General features: G+C 53.3%; 1 protein-coding gene across 2 annotated transcripts; it reads left to right on the forward strand.

Annotated features, from left to right (window-relative positions):
- The first annotated feature begins 2,529 nt into the window (after window positions 1-2,529).
- LOC100913555 (ras-like protein family member 11A-like) lies at window positions 2,530-11,599 on the forward strand. Of its 2 annotated transcripts, XM_031944543.1 has the most exons (4): window positions 2,530-2,667; window positions 5,994-6,076; window positions 9,075-9,586; window positions 11,481-11,599. In XM_031944543.1, the coding sequence occupies exons 1-4, from the start codon at window positions 2,562-2,564 to the stop codon at window positions 11,482-11,484; spliced, it is 705 nt and encodes a 234-aa protein (XP_031800403.1). In that variant the 5' UTR covers window positions 2,530-2,561; the 3' UTR covers window positions 11,485-11,599. The 2 variants fall into 2 exon arrangements, with proteins under 2 accessions (XP_031800403.1, XP_023362630.1); XM_023506862.2 differs by lacking the exon at window positions 11,481-11,599 and having other exon boundaries at window positions 2,534-2,667; window positions 9,075-10,327.
- Window positions 11,600-12,097: the final 498 nt, after the last annotated feature.

Here is a 12,097-nt window from a genome sequence, read left to right on the forward strand (position 1 = left end):
CCCAAACTTTTCCCGGTGGCCGCGCTCGCTGGTGAACTTGGCCGTGGGCGGGCGCGGAGGAGGCTGCCTGGTCAGGAGACGCCTCGGCCCCGCGGCTGCGACAGTAGCGGCGGCGGCGGCGGCGGCGGCGGCGGCAGCGGCAGCCGAAGAGGGCACGCTCGCCCCTGGAGGGGAGGGCAGGGCAGGGCAGGGGGTCCCGACCAGCTCAGAGAGGTGCCAGCGCAGCTGGACCAGTCGGCACGCTGGGCCAGGCCGAGAGGAACTCCTGTGCAGCCGCAGCCGCAGCCGCGGGCCGTCCGGCCGTCGGGCCGTCCCTGCCGCCGCCGCCGCCGCCGCCACTGGCCCGTGGGCCCGCCGCCGGCCCCACCGAGCCAGGCCGCTGCCGCTGCCGCTGCTGCCTGCGCCGCCGCTACCGCCACCTCCCGCCTCCAGCGACCATGTGGCACTTCTCCGCCTCGGCCATAGCGCCCTACTCCACCAACTTTCTGTTGGTGCCCATCCCCGAGTGCCCCGGGCCGGTCTGCCCCCCCCCGGGCAAGGCCATAAAACCATGAGGCATGGGGGGGGGGGGGGGGGCGGAGAGCGGGGCGGGGCGGCGTGGGGTCGGGGCCCCCAAAGGCCGGGAGGTGAGCAGCAGGAGCGGGAGGTGAGGGATGGGGCCGGGTGGGGGCGGAATGGGAAGCAGGACTAGGGAGAGGGGGAACGGGATAGGCGCTGACCCCGAGGTTCGGGAGTGCGGAGGTCTGGGGGAGGGGGGCGAGGCCACTGAGACCGCGATGGCTGGGGGGAGGGGAAAGGCGGGAGGAGGGGACGTGGCGGGGGTGGGGGGCGGCGGTGCCCCGGGACCCGTCAGTCCCAGAACTCTGGCACAGCGGTCGGGTCGGGGTGGGGCGGCTGGGAACGGGAGCGGAGCTCCAGAACGCCTAACAGGTGGCCCAGGTGACTGGATGATCTGCAGGGGAGGGGACTCGGTATTCAGCGCTTACACCCTACCCCAAGGCTGCATCCTAATATTCCCTCCCCCTTCAGTTGACACGTGCTGGAGGGCACAGACCCGTTGTGACCCCCTCCATTTGGCTCTAATACCTCCCCCCCCCCCTCAAGTTTAACCTCCTTCCCAAGTGGGAGCTGAAAATTCTTTCCCTTTTCGGCTCTCACAGTATTTCCCCCAACTTGGCTTTGCCCCCCCCCCAACTCAGTCCTGACATTTCCCCCCCCCCCACTTCAAAACTGACATCCCACCTCCCAGCTCAGCGCTTCTGCCCTCATTCTCCGCAGACCTCCCCCCAAACCCAGTTCGGACACACCCCCTAGTCAGTCGCTGACACACCCCCCAGAAGCTCTGCGCTTATTCCCCCCACCCCCCACCCCCAGGATCCGAGTTCCCCTCATGGTCAGCATTGATTACTCTTCTGCTAACTTTGCTTATATCCATCAAAACCCAGCACTCCACCCCCACCCCAGCGCTGGCAGGCCCCCGCCTCAGCGCCGATATCCCCCAGACTGGCTGTGGACACACCCCCTTTTCTTCAGTTCTAAACTGGCACCCTTTCCCCCAGCTCAGCTCTCATATTACCCCCTAAACTTAGCTCTGACTCCCCCCACCTCTGACACACTCCAAAGCTCTGCTCTGACACACTTTCCCACTCAGCGACCCCAAGGCTTAACCCCCATTCCTTAAACTCAGAGCTGACGCCTTTTTCTCCCAATTCTGCTCTCAACCCCCCCCAACCAGAGCTCTGATCCCCCACTTAGTTCTGACACTGTTCCCATGATGACCCTCAGACTCAGCTCAAACACCCCCACCCTAGCTCAGCACTGAGACCATCCCCTTCTTCAACTCTGACACCTTTTCCCCAGCTTCACTCTCATATTACCCCCTAAACTCAGCTCCTACTCCCCCTCTTACCTCTGTCCTCACTCCACACCCCAGTGGCAACAACACTCTGCAGCTCAGGCCTGACTGCACCCCCACAGGCTTGAGGCTGGTACGCCACCCCAGGTTCTGCAGTTACCCCCCCAGGATCACGCTGACACAGCCCCCTAAGTCTGTGCTGATCCCTTCCTCAGCTAAAGCCCCTCTCCCCTCGGCTCGGCTCTGACATACTGCCCCCCTTAAGCCGACTCCCTACTCCAAGTTCCGAGCTGATACTCCCACCCCCAGCTCAGTTCTGATCTCCTACCCCCAACCCAACTCAGATGATTTCTCCTCCCTCTTTGGCTGCCTCCGCAAAGACAACACCTACCAAGGTTTAGGGCCAAGGGGTATTAAAGAAACTGGTGGGGAGACCCCTCACCCCCAGACTATTTATCTAGAAAACTGGGGATGAAGGAATATGTGACTTCCCCTGAGCTTGGGAGAATTCCCCAAAAGTAGGGGCTCTCCTTTCAGAGAAGTCAAGAGGACACATCGGAGCCCCAGAGAGCCCTTCTTCCCTCCTTGCTCCTTTCCCTCCTCCTCCTTTGGGAGTCCAGGCCCGAGGACAGCAGAGGCTGGCCCAGCCCAGGGCATCCGTCCCGCTGCAGAGGAGGGAGGCGCTGGAGAGGCCTGACTTCAGGGAATGCTCAGGTCCTCTGGGGATCAAAGTGTGGCTTTGCCTTGTTTTACAGCCCTGGTGGTCCGCTTCCTCACCAAGAGATTTATTGGCGACTATGAGGCCAACACCGGTGAGTCCCTCCAGTTCCTGGGCCCTGATGGGGCCGGCACTTCCTCTCTTCGGCCCAGGCCCTTCCCCCAGCTCCCCAGGGGCAACCTTTGATTCATAGTGGAAAAACTCTCACCCCACCCCACCCCTTCCAGTGAGACCAGCAGTACATGTCCTTCCCTTCCCCCCCCCCACCCCTTCTCATCCTGCTGAGGAAAGGGGTAAAGGGAGGATGTCCATGAAAACCCAGAGAGAGCTCTGCTGCTGACCCAGGGCCTCACAAGAGAAGAAAAAAGGACGAAGTCCCAGAAACCCTCAGCCAGGTCACCGGGGCATGTCTTCTTACCGAGCAGGAGGATGTGGGCCTGGGTCTTACAGAAGACTGGCTGGCCAAGCCCAAGGTTCTCAAAGCTAAGCTGAAGAACTCAGGCAGCTGGCTCAAGCCTCAGGGCCTCCACAGGTTTGGAGGCCCCTTTGCCACCGGAGGGGATGGGCAGAGGAGGCCACATCAGAGTGTCCTGGGATGCTAGCTTTTGAGCTGGCATGAGGCATCGAAGACATCAGGTCCGGCAAGGCAAGGACACAGACCCATTCAGCTCCCGGCCAAGTGGCTCTCTGCCCACTCCCAGATGGTCTGGGTTTCTTTCCCTTCCATAGAATCCCAGCTAAAGTAATGAGCCGGGACTCAGTCAGTTCATTGTCCACCTATGTGGAATGGGGAGATTTAGAAGGGAGTTTGGGTGGCTTAGTGGTAAGGAGAATAGATTGCAACCCAGAATCCCTGGCTCAGCTGTTTAGTTACTGTGTGACCCTGAGGAATCAACGGCCCCACCCCGACTCAGTTTCCTCTTCTGCAAACTAAAAGAGATCAGGTTAAGTTACATGATCTCTGAGGACCTTCCTAATGGGTAAATGCTTTGATTCGGTGGACTCTGCTCCCTCATACTGTCTGCCACAAATTGAACACTGAAATTACTGACTGGGGAAAGTGCTTGGGAGGAGAGGGGCTCCAGTAATCCATGAAGGCAAGTGCTGTTGTCCAGAACGATTTGCCTGGAAAACTGTCCCAGAAGAAACCATAAGGCTCTCTAGCCCCAGGTAAAGACCACAGCCATTATCCTAGTGAGGAGGAGGAACACTCACTGAATTTCAGTATTCTCATCCAGAAAATGGGAACATAATATATGTTCTACTTCTTACACAGGGTTCTTTGTGAGGAAAGCACTCTGAGTTATTACTGTTGTTAACATATTATATTAGGATCATTGGAACCCTCAGTCAGGCGCAGCAAATTTTCCCTGTAGCCCTGTTTTTGCCGGGGGCCCATTCCCACCTCTCCTCTCTGACTCCTCCCTGCTCAGGGAGAAGGTCTGTTTGGTTCTCAGACCTGCCAAGACCTGGATTCTTGCTGTTTCCCGCCCCCCTTTATTGCCCACATCTCCTTTCCCAATCTCGGCTTGACGGGGATGGCTAACAGATTCAAAGAGCCAAGGTGTCTCCCTAGCCCTGGGTGGAGCACCCTTCTCCTGGTCCAGTGAGGGAAGAGGAGAGGAACAGGCACTCTGCCAAAGGAATGGGAATAGTGTGACTCCAGCCCTCATGAAGGCAAACAATCCAGGACAATCCATGCAGGGAATCAACGGGTCCGTAGCAACAGCTTGCAGCCTTAGCAACCACTGTGCAGTCAGGGCATTTTGTGATCAGGGAAGGCCCCCAAAGCCAGCTCTATGCCTTGGTATTTCAGTGTAGGCATGCGGTATGCTTTCCCTGCTCCCCCTGTGGCCTGAGTGCTGAGGTCTCTTCTCATGGGAACGAGAGCATGTGCTCTGACTTTCCAAAAAGCACATTGCTTAAAGCTGGGCATATGTGTAGATAGTGGGCTGTTGAACTAGGAAGGAAATAAGAACTTATTTATGAAGTGCCTATATATTCTAGGCATTGGGCTAAGTTCTTTATAAATACCCCACTTGAACCCCCCAGAAACCCTGGGAAGAAGGTGCTATTATCCTCTTCCCATTTTACAGTTGAGGAAACTGAGGTAGAAAAAACTGAAGTGACTTGCCCCGGGTCACACCACTTACCTGGATTTGAACTCAGGTCTTCCTGATTCCAGCTCAGGTGCTCTGACCACTGTGCAATCTTGGTGCTTCTAAAAACACAGGGTGTCCAAAAGAGTGTACTGCGAAGGGGAGGGTGAGGCTACTGTGAAGGGGAGGGCGAGGCCTCTTATTTTACTGGTGTTGAGAAACACCCTCTGCCAAGGTAGATTAGCAAGTCCCCCATAAATTATGGTTCCAGAGAGTTGTCTCCCTAGGGGCTCAAAGTCTCTACCCAACCTGTCTGTGTCAGAGGCAGGATTTGAACAGGAGCCTTTCCGACTCCCGGTCTCACTGCCTTTTTTCTCCGGAAGTTGCCTAATACCTGTGGTGTTTGTGTGTAGGGGAGAGGTGACATTAACTCCCATTTCTCCAGCCCTTCAAGAGTTGCAAAACGCAATCCTCAAAGGTGTTCTAGGAGGCAGGGAGTCTTAGGTATTAGTATTCCCATTTTATGGATGAGGAAACAGACTCTGAGCAGTGCTAGTAAGTTATGTATCCTGGGTATCCTGACTCTACGCCTTGGAATAGGTGACCCTAATGGGCTTCCTTGGGAAAAGTGACCTTTACATTTAGTTCAATAGCACCAAGCCTCCATCTGCTCCCGGGAGGACCTATCCCAGTCATTTCTCCAGGAGGAGACGAAACAGGTATCGCAGATGAACAGCCTCTTGTTTCGGCAGATTGGCACTTTTGTGTGCTGGCCACACAGGGTGCAGTAGCTGGCGATGAGGGTGGGCCAAACTCCCCTCCCCTCACCTTACTGAGGCCCTACTTTCTCCCCATGACCCTAGCCTGGCTCAGTGAGCTTCCTGCTTCACAGCCCAATACCAGTGATTTAGCATCTGTCAAGTACTTTCTTCTACATTATTGCCACCCACCCCCTAGGTAAATGGCAGCTTTGACTCAGCCTGATGAGGGGGTCTCTGAGCAGCCTTCTTCCCACGCAGGCTATTTGTTCTCCTTCTTAACAGAGATGCCATCTGAGTTTTGAGCCAGTCATGGTGTGTATGAGCCGGAAGGGGTCTTCTGAATCAGCCCTCCAACTAGCATGTTAAGTCGAAAGAGACCCCGGAGGTCCCTTCCTAATTTAGCCCAGCCTCTCATTTTATAGAAGACCACATGGGATCTGACCAGAGAGGGCCAGTGACCTGTGCAGAGTCACCGGGCGAGTTGGGAGAAGATGCCCAGTCCTCTTGATTTCTCTTGGTCTGGTGATCGTCATACTCTTTTGTGATCTCTCCTCCATTAGGCTCCCTGTACTCTCGACAGTTCACCCTTGATGGGGAAGAAATCTCTCTCCAGGTTCAGGATACCCCCTATGTGGCCCTGGAGGTAAGAACTTCCTTCTTGGGACTCTATTTCTGATCTCCTAGATGGCTCAAAGACATCTAAAACATAAATAAATGAGACAGGAAATCATGCTGGGGGGTTTGGGGAGCACAGCAAGTGGCCAAGACCTTAGTGGAAGGGCCTGGGGATAAAGTTGGTAGGAGCCAAAGAATGTAGCCTTGCCTTGCGGGCTCTTTTTTGGAGAGCAAATGCACCTAGACCTTCTGCCCCAGGCCTGGCCTCCTGGAGCAGTGGCTGATTGGCCAAAAGAATTGGGGGGCCACCTGCAGGCAGCATCTTTATCAGCAGAGTTTTGAAATGCAGGAGCCAGCATGATTGCACCGTTAGCAGCTCCAGCCCAGAACCCACACAGGGCCCCTTAAGTCTTATCCTTGGACTTATTTCATTCTTTTAAAAAAGGGCCAGCCTGAATGTCTTTTTTCTGCTGCCTATCACTGTGCTGCATTAGGAAGAGAGCAGGAAAGTCACATTTTTCCATCCAAGTGACATTTCCTGGGGTCAGGAAGGGAGTTCCCCCCCATCCAGTGCCACAACCTCTAGGGCAGCCAACAACCATTGCCAAATGAAGGAGAAGGGAGCAGTCCTCCCCAGAGGTCAAGGACCTCAGAGAGCCAAAGATGGAGGGTGACATGGGAGGGAATTAGAGAGGGATGGGAAGAGAATGGAGAAGATGAAGGGTGGAAGCAAGGATTGGGAGTAAGGGAAAAGTAAATCCAAAGAAATGAGAAGGGAGAGAATGGAAAGGGAGATGAGAGTGAATGCACATGAGAGGAATGAGTAGAGGGGGAGGATCAGATGAGTGAGTGGGGGAAATGAGGGAGACTTGTGGGTAATGACATGAGAAGAAAAAGGGATGAGAGAGAGGAGGATGAAGAAAGGAGGAAGAGGAGGAGGAAAGGATGGGGGTTGAGGGATAGCAATGGTCACAAATGGACGGGAAGAGGAAAGCCGATCTACTTCATCAGAACTTCACCTTATCATAAATGCTCAAGTCTGAAAGCTAGGGGAAGCCACTTACTTACTGGGCTGGGGGGAGGGAGGGGCATGTATGGGCTGCCATCCCAGGACCTGGGCAGTGACTGGTGAACTCCAGAATGATCCCTTGCCAAGGCATTTCTTCCAAAAAGCAAAACGAAAGAAAATGAGTGTGAGGGGTCTTTGCATTTTCTGAATAGATAATTCTATCTGGAATGTGGCCAATGACCATCCCATCTGATCCCCAGCTGGTTCCAGTGAAAAATCCCAGGAATATGTAGCACCACAAGGGACTTCCAGGGAGGGAAATGTTCAGGGCCCATTCAGAGCAGGAACTTTCTTTTAATCCCACTCAGCCAAAGGAAACTATATATGCATGGAAAGATGGGGGAGGATAGTATCAGATGCAAATCTCCTCCTTAGACAGCAGTAGGTTCATCCCCGTTAGTAACAGGTGGGACCTTCCCCCATTGATGCCCGATGACCTTGACTCGAGGTCCTCTCTCTCCTGAAAGAGTCTCCAGGGTTGACCAACCCTGGAAGCACAAAAGTTCTTTCTGGTGCCTAATATAAGTCAATTCATCAAACCCGCAGATAAATATGGTACAAGAGAAAAGATGATAAGGCCAAAAGTGAGAGAAAACTGGGCTAAGAGTTCTGGGAAAGTTCAAGGAAGAAGAAAACTAGGAGAGCAGTACTTGCTTCCCCGAGACATCTGACCTGAGCTGAGGTGTGAAGAAAGAAAAGAATTTTAGGGAACATCCTCTGGGCATGGAAACTAGTGTGCTCAACTACAAGACAGCAAGAGAGGCCTGTTGGGACCAAGAAGGGGCTGGGTTCAATTTCTTCCCTCAGGCTTCAAAAAGCCTTACAAGGGGAGATGGCAGCCAAGTTGGGAAATGGCCTTCAAAGCCAGGCAAAGGATGATAGATTTGACCCCAAAAGCTCAAAGGAACCATGAAAAATATTTGGGGAGAGACAGAATATGGTCAGGCCTATAACTTAGGATTCTCCCTTTGCTCTCTAGATAAAGGATGAGTTGGAAAAAGGAGAGATCTTTTGGTTAGTAGTCAGGACCCCCCCCCCATCCATTTAAGTCACCCAAGTTCACAAGCTCAAAGCTCTTCTTCACTCTTTCCTCTCTCTCTTAACCTCATTCCCTGCCCCTCTGAATATCCCATCACTAGTTAAGTCTTGTCATTTCTATCTTAAATATGTCCTTTTCTCTCTCCTTACATAACCATAGTCATAGTTGAGGCTCTCATCGTCTCTCTTCTGGATTCCATAGTCTACTTTGTCCAGTCTCTCCTTGCAATCCAGCCTCCACACAAAAGCCCCAAATAATCTTCCTGCACCACAGTTCTGACCCTGTCATTTCCAAATCTTTACTATTTTCTTGTTGCTTCTAAAGAAACTCCTCCACTGGGCACTGGAACCCTCCACAGACCGGTTCTGACCTGCGTTCTGTAGTAGATTTCTTAGTACTACCTTTCACGCAGTCGTGTATGTACTCCTAAAGGTGGCTCCAAGCTCAGCGTTCTGTGCACAGACTGTCACGGGCTTAGAGTGCTCCCCCCTCACCTCTGCCTCTTAGAAGCCTCAGTTTCCTTCGAGGTTCAGATCGTGTGTCACCTCCTACAGGAAACCTGGTCTGATCCCCTACTCGGTTGTTATTGCTTTTCCTCAAATTAGTATGCCTTTATTTACTTTTCTTGGTGTGTAGATTCAAGCTGAGGCTCACCCCAACGAAATAGACTCTTGAGAGAAGAAACTGTTTAATTTCTGACTTTGTACCCCCAGCACAAGGAGAGGTGTCTCTTGATTGTAGTCGATGACTGCCCAGTGACTACAAAGTTCAGGCAGGAGGTGATGGGAGGGACCGAACTGGGGTTTGAGGTAGCTCTAGCTTTGTATTTCACCCTGTATGTAAGCTGTTCTTCCCTGCTACAATTTTAACTGGGGTTCTTTTTCCCTATTCCTTTTTCTGCCTTTATTTTCTATACAGGAGAATAGCGAGGTCATCATTTGCCAGGAGCAGGTGAACCGCTCCATCTATTGGGCAGATGGCTTTGTGTGTGTCTACTCCATCACTGATCATGCTAGCTACCGCATCATCCGGCCTCTGTACCAGCACATCCGCAAGATACATCCCAATGCCAACATCCCCCTGCTGCTGCTGGGCAACAAGGGTGATCTGCTTAGGGCCCGCCAAGTGTCCTCCGATGAGGGGGAGCAGCTGGCTGGGGAGCTGGGTGGCAGCTACTCAGAGGTGTCTGCCCGGGAGAATTTCGACAGCGTGAATGATGCTTTCCAGCAACTGTGCCAGCTGGTGGGCCGCGTCGGGGGTGGTGGCGGCAGCCCCAGCGTCGGCCCCAGTGCTAACGCCAATGCCAACGCTGGTACCTGCGGCAGTGTCTGTGTGGAAAAGCGCAGGGGCCTCCACCTGGCCCGCCCCAAGTCCCCCAACATGCAGGACCTGAAGCGGCGCCTGAAGCAGGCCCTCTCCTCAAAGAGCAGGTCCGCTACTGCCCCAGCCCCAGCCAACAGCATATGAAAAAATCCTGGCATGGGGGGGAGGTCCAGCTGGGAGTCCCCGGCTATTTATGGTTCTATTTTGTGTTACTGGCCTTGTGGGTTTGTGGTTGTGTTGTGGTGTGCCCCTTGCATGTGTGTTTATGTTCAATTGGGGGGGAGGGAGGGAAATCAAGGACCCAAAGGAGAGCTCTGAGCCCAGACAGTTGAATGCCCATAGATTGAGATACCAGAGTCCTTAATTTGGGTAAGACAGGACAGGGACCAGAGGATTTGGAGGAGTAACAGCTGCTTTTTATGATAGTGAGAAATCCCAGTCCTCACAGGAAGTTCATGAGGTAGGTCCTACAAGGCATTCTTCCTTGACAGAAGTAGAAACTGAGACTGAGAAATAGCTTGCTTAAGTTAGTTACTGAGCTCCGACTTAATCCCAGATCTTTTAAGTCCAAGTACAGTGCTCTCTTCACTACATCCCAACTGCCCCATCCATGCTTAGGGAACATCAGTTAGCTTTAGGAGTCACCCCAATCCTCCCCTTCCCCCCGTTTTAGAGCAGGGACAAGGTAAATATTACTGACTGGGAGGGTTCACTGGGGGAGGGGTGTTCCCCCACTGTTCTACAGCAAATAGAATGTAAGCTCCCTGAGAGCAAGGGTTATCTCGCTTTTGTATTTGTGTTTCCAGTGCCTGGCACGTGGTTGGTGCTTAATAAATGTTTATTGATTGACTGGTTGATTGAAGGAAGAACGGGGTGGCATCAACTCTCCATTGGGGCCCCGTCCCCCCCGCCCCCATGCACCCAAGTGCCTAGGCCTCAATGTCCCCTATAGTTGGGTGGAAGCTTTCTGGCCCTCCCAACACAGCAGCCTGGGACCAGAAGGGGTCGCCTTCCTGAGAAAAGCCAGCCCCTTTTAGAGGCAGCAGGGTTCAGTGACAAGAGCATCAGATGGAAGTGAGATGTCCCCAGCCTCCAGTCTTGGCTTTGCAGTGTACTAGCTGTGTGACATTGAACAAATCACTAACCGCTTGATTTCCCTGCCTGTAAAAACGGGGCTTAGGCTAGACTACATCATGTATGGCTTCTTCTAACTCTAAAACAGTGTGATCGATCTGCAGCCCGTAGGAGGCCGTGCAGGTCAGCAGAGGCCGTGCAGGCCTCTGGCATTCTTCTCTCGTCTCCATGCCCAGAGTTCAAGCGGCCAGGTCTGTCGGCCTGCCCCCACCAGCACTAGCTGCTCCTCCGGGCCCCACGGCTTTCTGTCTCCCTCCACTTTATGGATTGGCTCCGGGGGGCCTTTGTGCTGCTTCCTCTCCTTCCCTTTCATTTGTTTCAGGCATCCCGGACATGGCCTCCCCTCCCTTCAATCAATGGCAATGTTCCCTCTGGTTTGATCTGGACTTGTTTTTACCAAGATGTTCCCAGGGGGCCTCTTCTCCAGAGTTGGTGAATAAGCCAGAATCACGGTCTGCTGCTTCCTTTTGAACTCGCCCGGCTTCCCCCCACACACACTCTGTTTGCTCCTCTTCTCCAAACCTGCTGTTCCCTGGCTTCTCTTTTTAGGGGTTGCCCTTTCCCCACTTCGTTCCATGGCTGCCCCCGACCTTTTCCATATGTTCTCGGGGGACTGCTGCAATTTGGGGATCTTAGATTTTGAGTTAGAAGAGAACTTAACGGCCGGCTTGTCTAACCCTCTGATTTTACAGATAAGAAAACCGAGACCCCTGGCTTAAATCCTTTGCCCCAAGGTCTCCAGATCAGGCTGATCTCTCCACTCTGCCATGCTGATACTCCCTTCTCTAGCCCTCTGAGCTGCACCAGACACCCCTCCTGCCACAAGCCTGTGGGGTCTCAAGTGCGAATATTCTCTCCATTTTCCAGATGAAGACACTGGAGCTCAGCTGCACAGTGACTTGTGCAGGGTCCGATAAGGAACGAAGCTGGGACGAGGACCCGGGATGCATTACTGAAGCCAAGGCTGATACATTAAAATAATAACTTTAACCTCAGTAGTGTTTTAGTACTCTCCTGAAACCCACTGATGAAAAGTCACCTTTCTTTCAGCCCCTCTCACTCCCCCAACCGCTTCCCCCAACATTCCCCTCCCCCTCCCCACGAAAAAAGACATGTCTGGGGAAGGAGAATAGGAAATAGCAGCCTTTTCTTTGTTGCTGGGGTCGGGGTGGGATGGAGCATTCATTCATTCATTCATCCAGGAGGCACCTAATATGGCTGGGAGCAGTGGGGGGGTATGCAAAGATGATAAAGCACACTGTCTCTGCTCCTGGGAAGCTTAGAATCTAGTAAGGAGGACAGGACAAGTATATTAATAGCAACAGTAGCATCATGGGCCAGATTCATGAAAATCCCTTTTCTAGAGAATTGTCCAGTTTAGAACACTTTGCCTCAAGCCTCCAGGAAGAAGATAAAGCAAGGGTTAGTCACCCCACTTTACAGAGGAAGAAAGTCCAGTTCAGAGAAATTGAGCCACTTTGTCC

Source organism: Sarcophilus harrisii, chromosome X (assembly GCF_902635505.1).
Source record: "Sarcophilus harrisii chromosome X, mSarHar1.11, whole genome shotgun sequence".
NCBI lineage: Eukaryota > Metazoa > Chordata > Mammalia > Dasyuromorphia > Dasyuridae > Sarcophilus > Sarcophilus harrisii.

What these genes read in the sequence shown, in the direction of transcription:
- LOC100913555 (XM_023506862.2), top strand. Translation starts at nt 2,562, where the DNA reads ATGCTCAGGTCCTCTGGGGATCAAAGTGTGGCTTTGCCTTGTTTTACA. An exon ending in CGACTATGAGGCCAACACCG is followed by an intron (nt 2,668 to 5,993) that starts GTGAGTCCCTCC and finishes CTCCTCCATTAG; the next exon opens with GCTCCCTGTACTCTCGACAG. An exon ending in CCCCCTATGTGGCCCTGGAG is followed by an intron (nt 6,077 to 9,074) that starts GTAAGAACTTCC and finishes TTTTCTATACAG; the next exon opens with GAGAATAGCGAGGTCATCAT.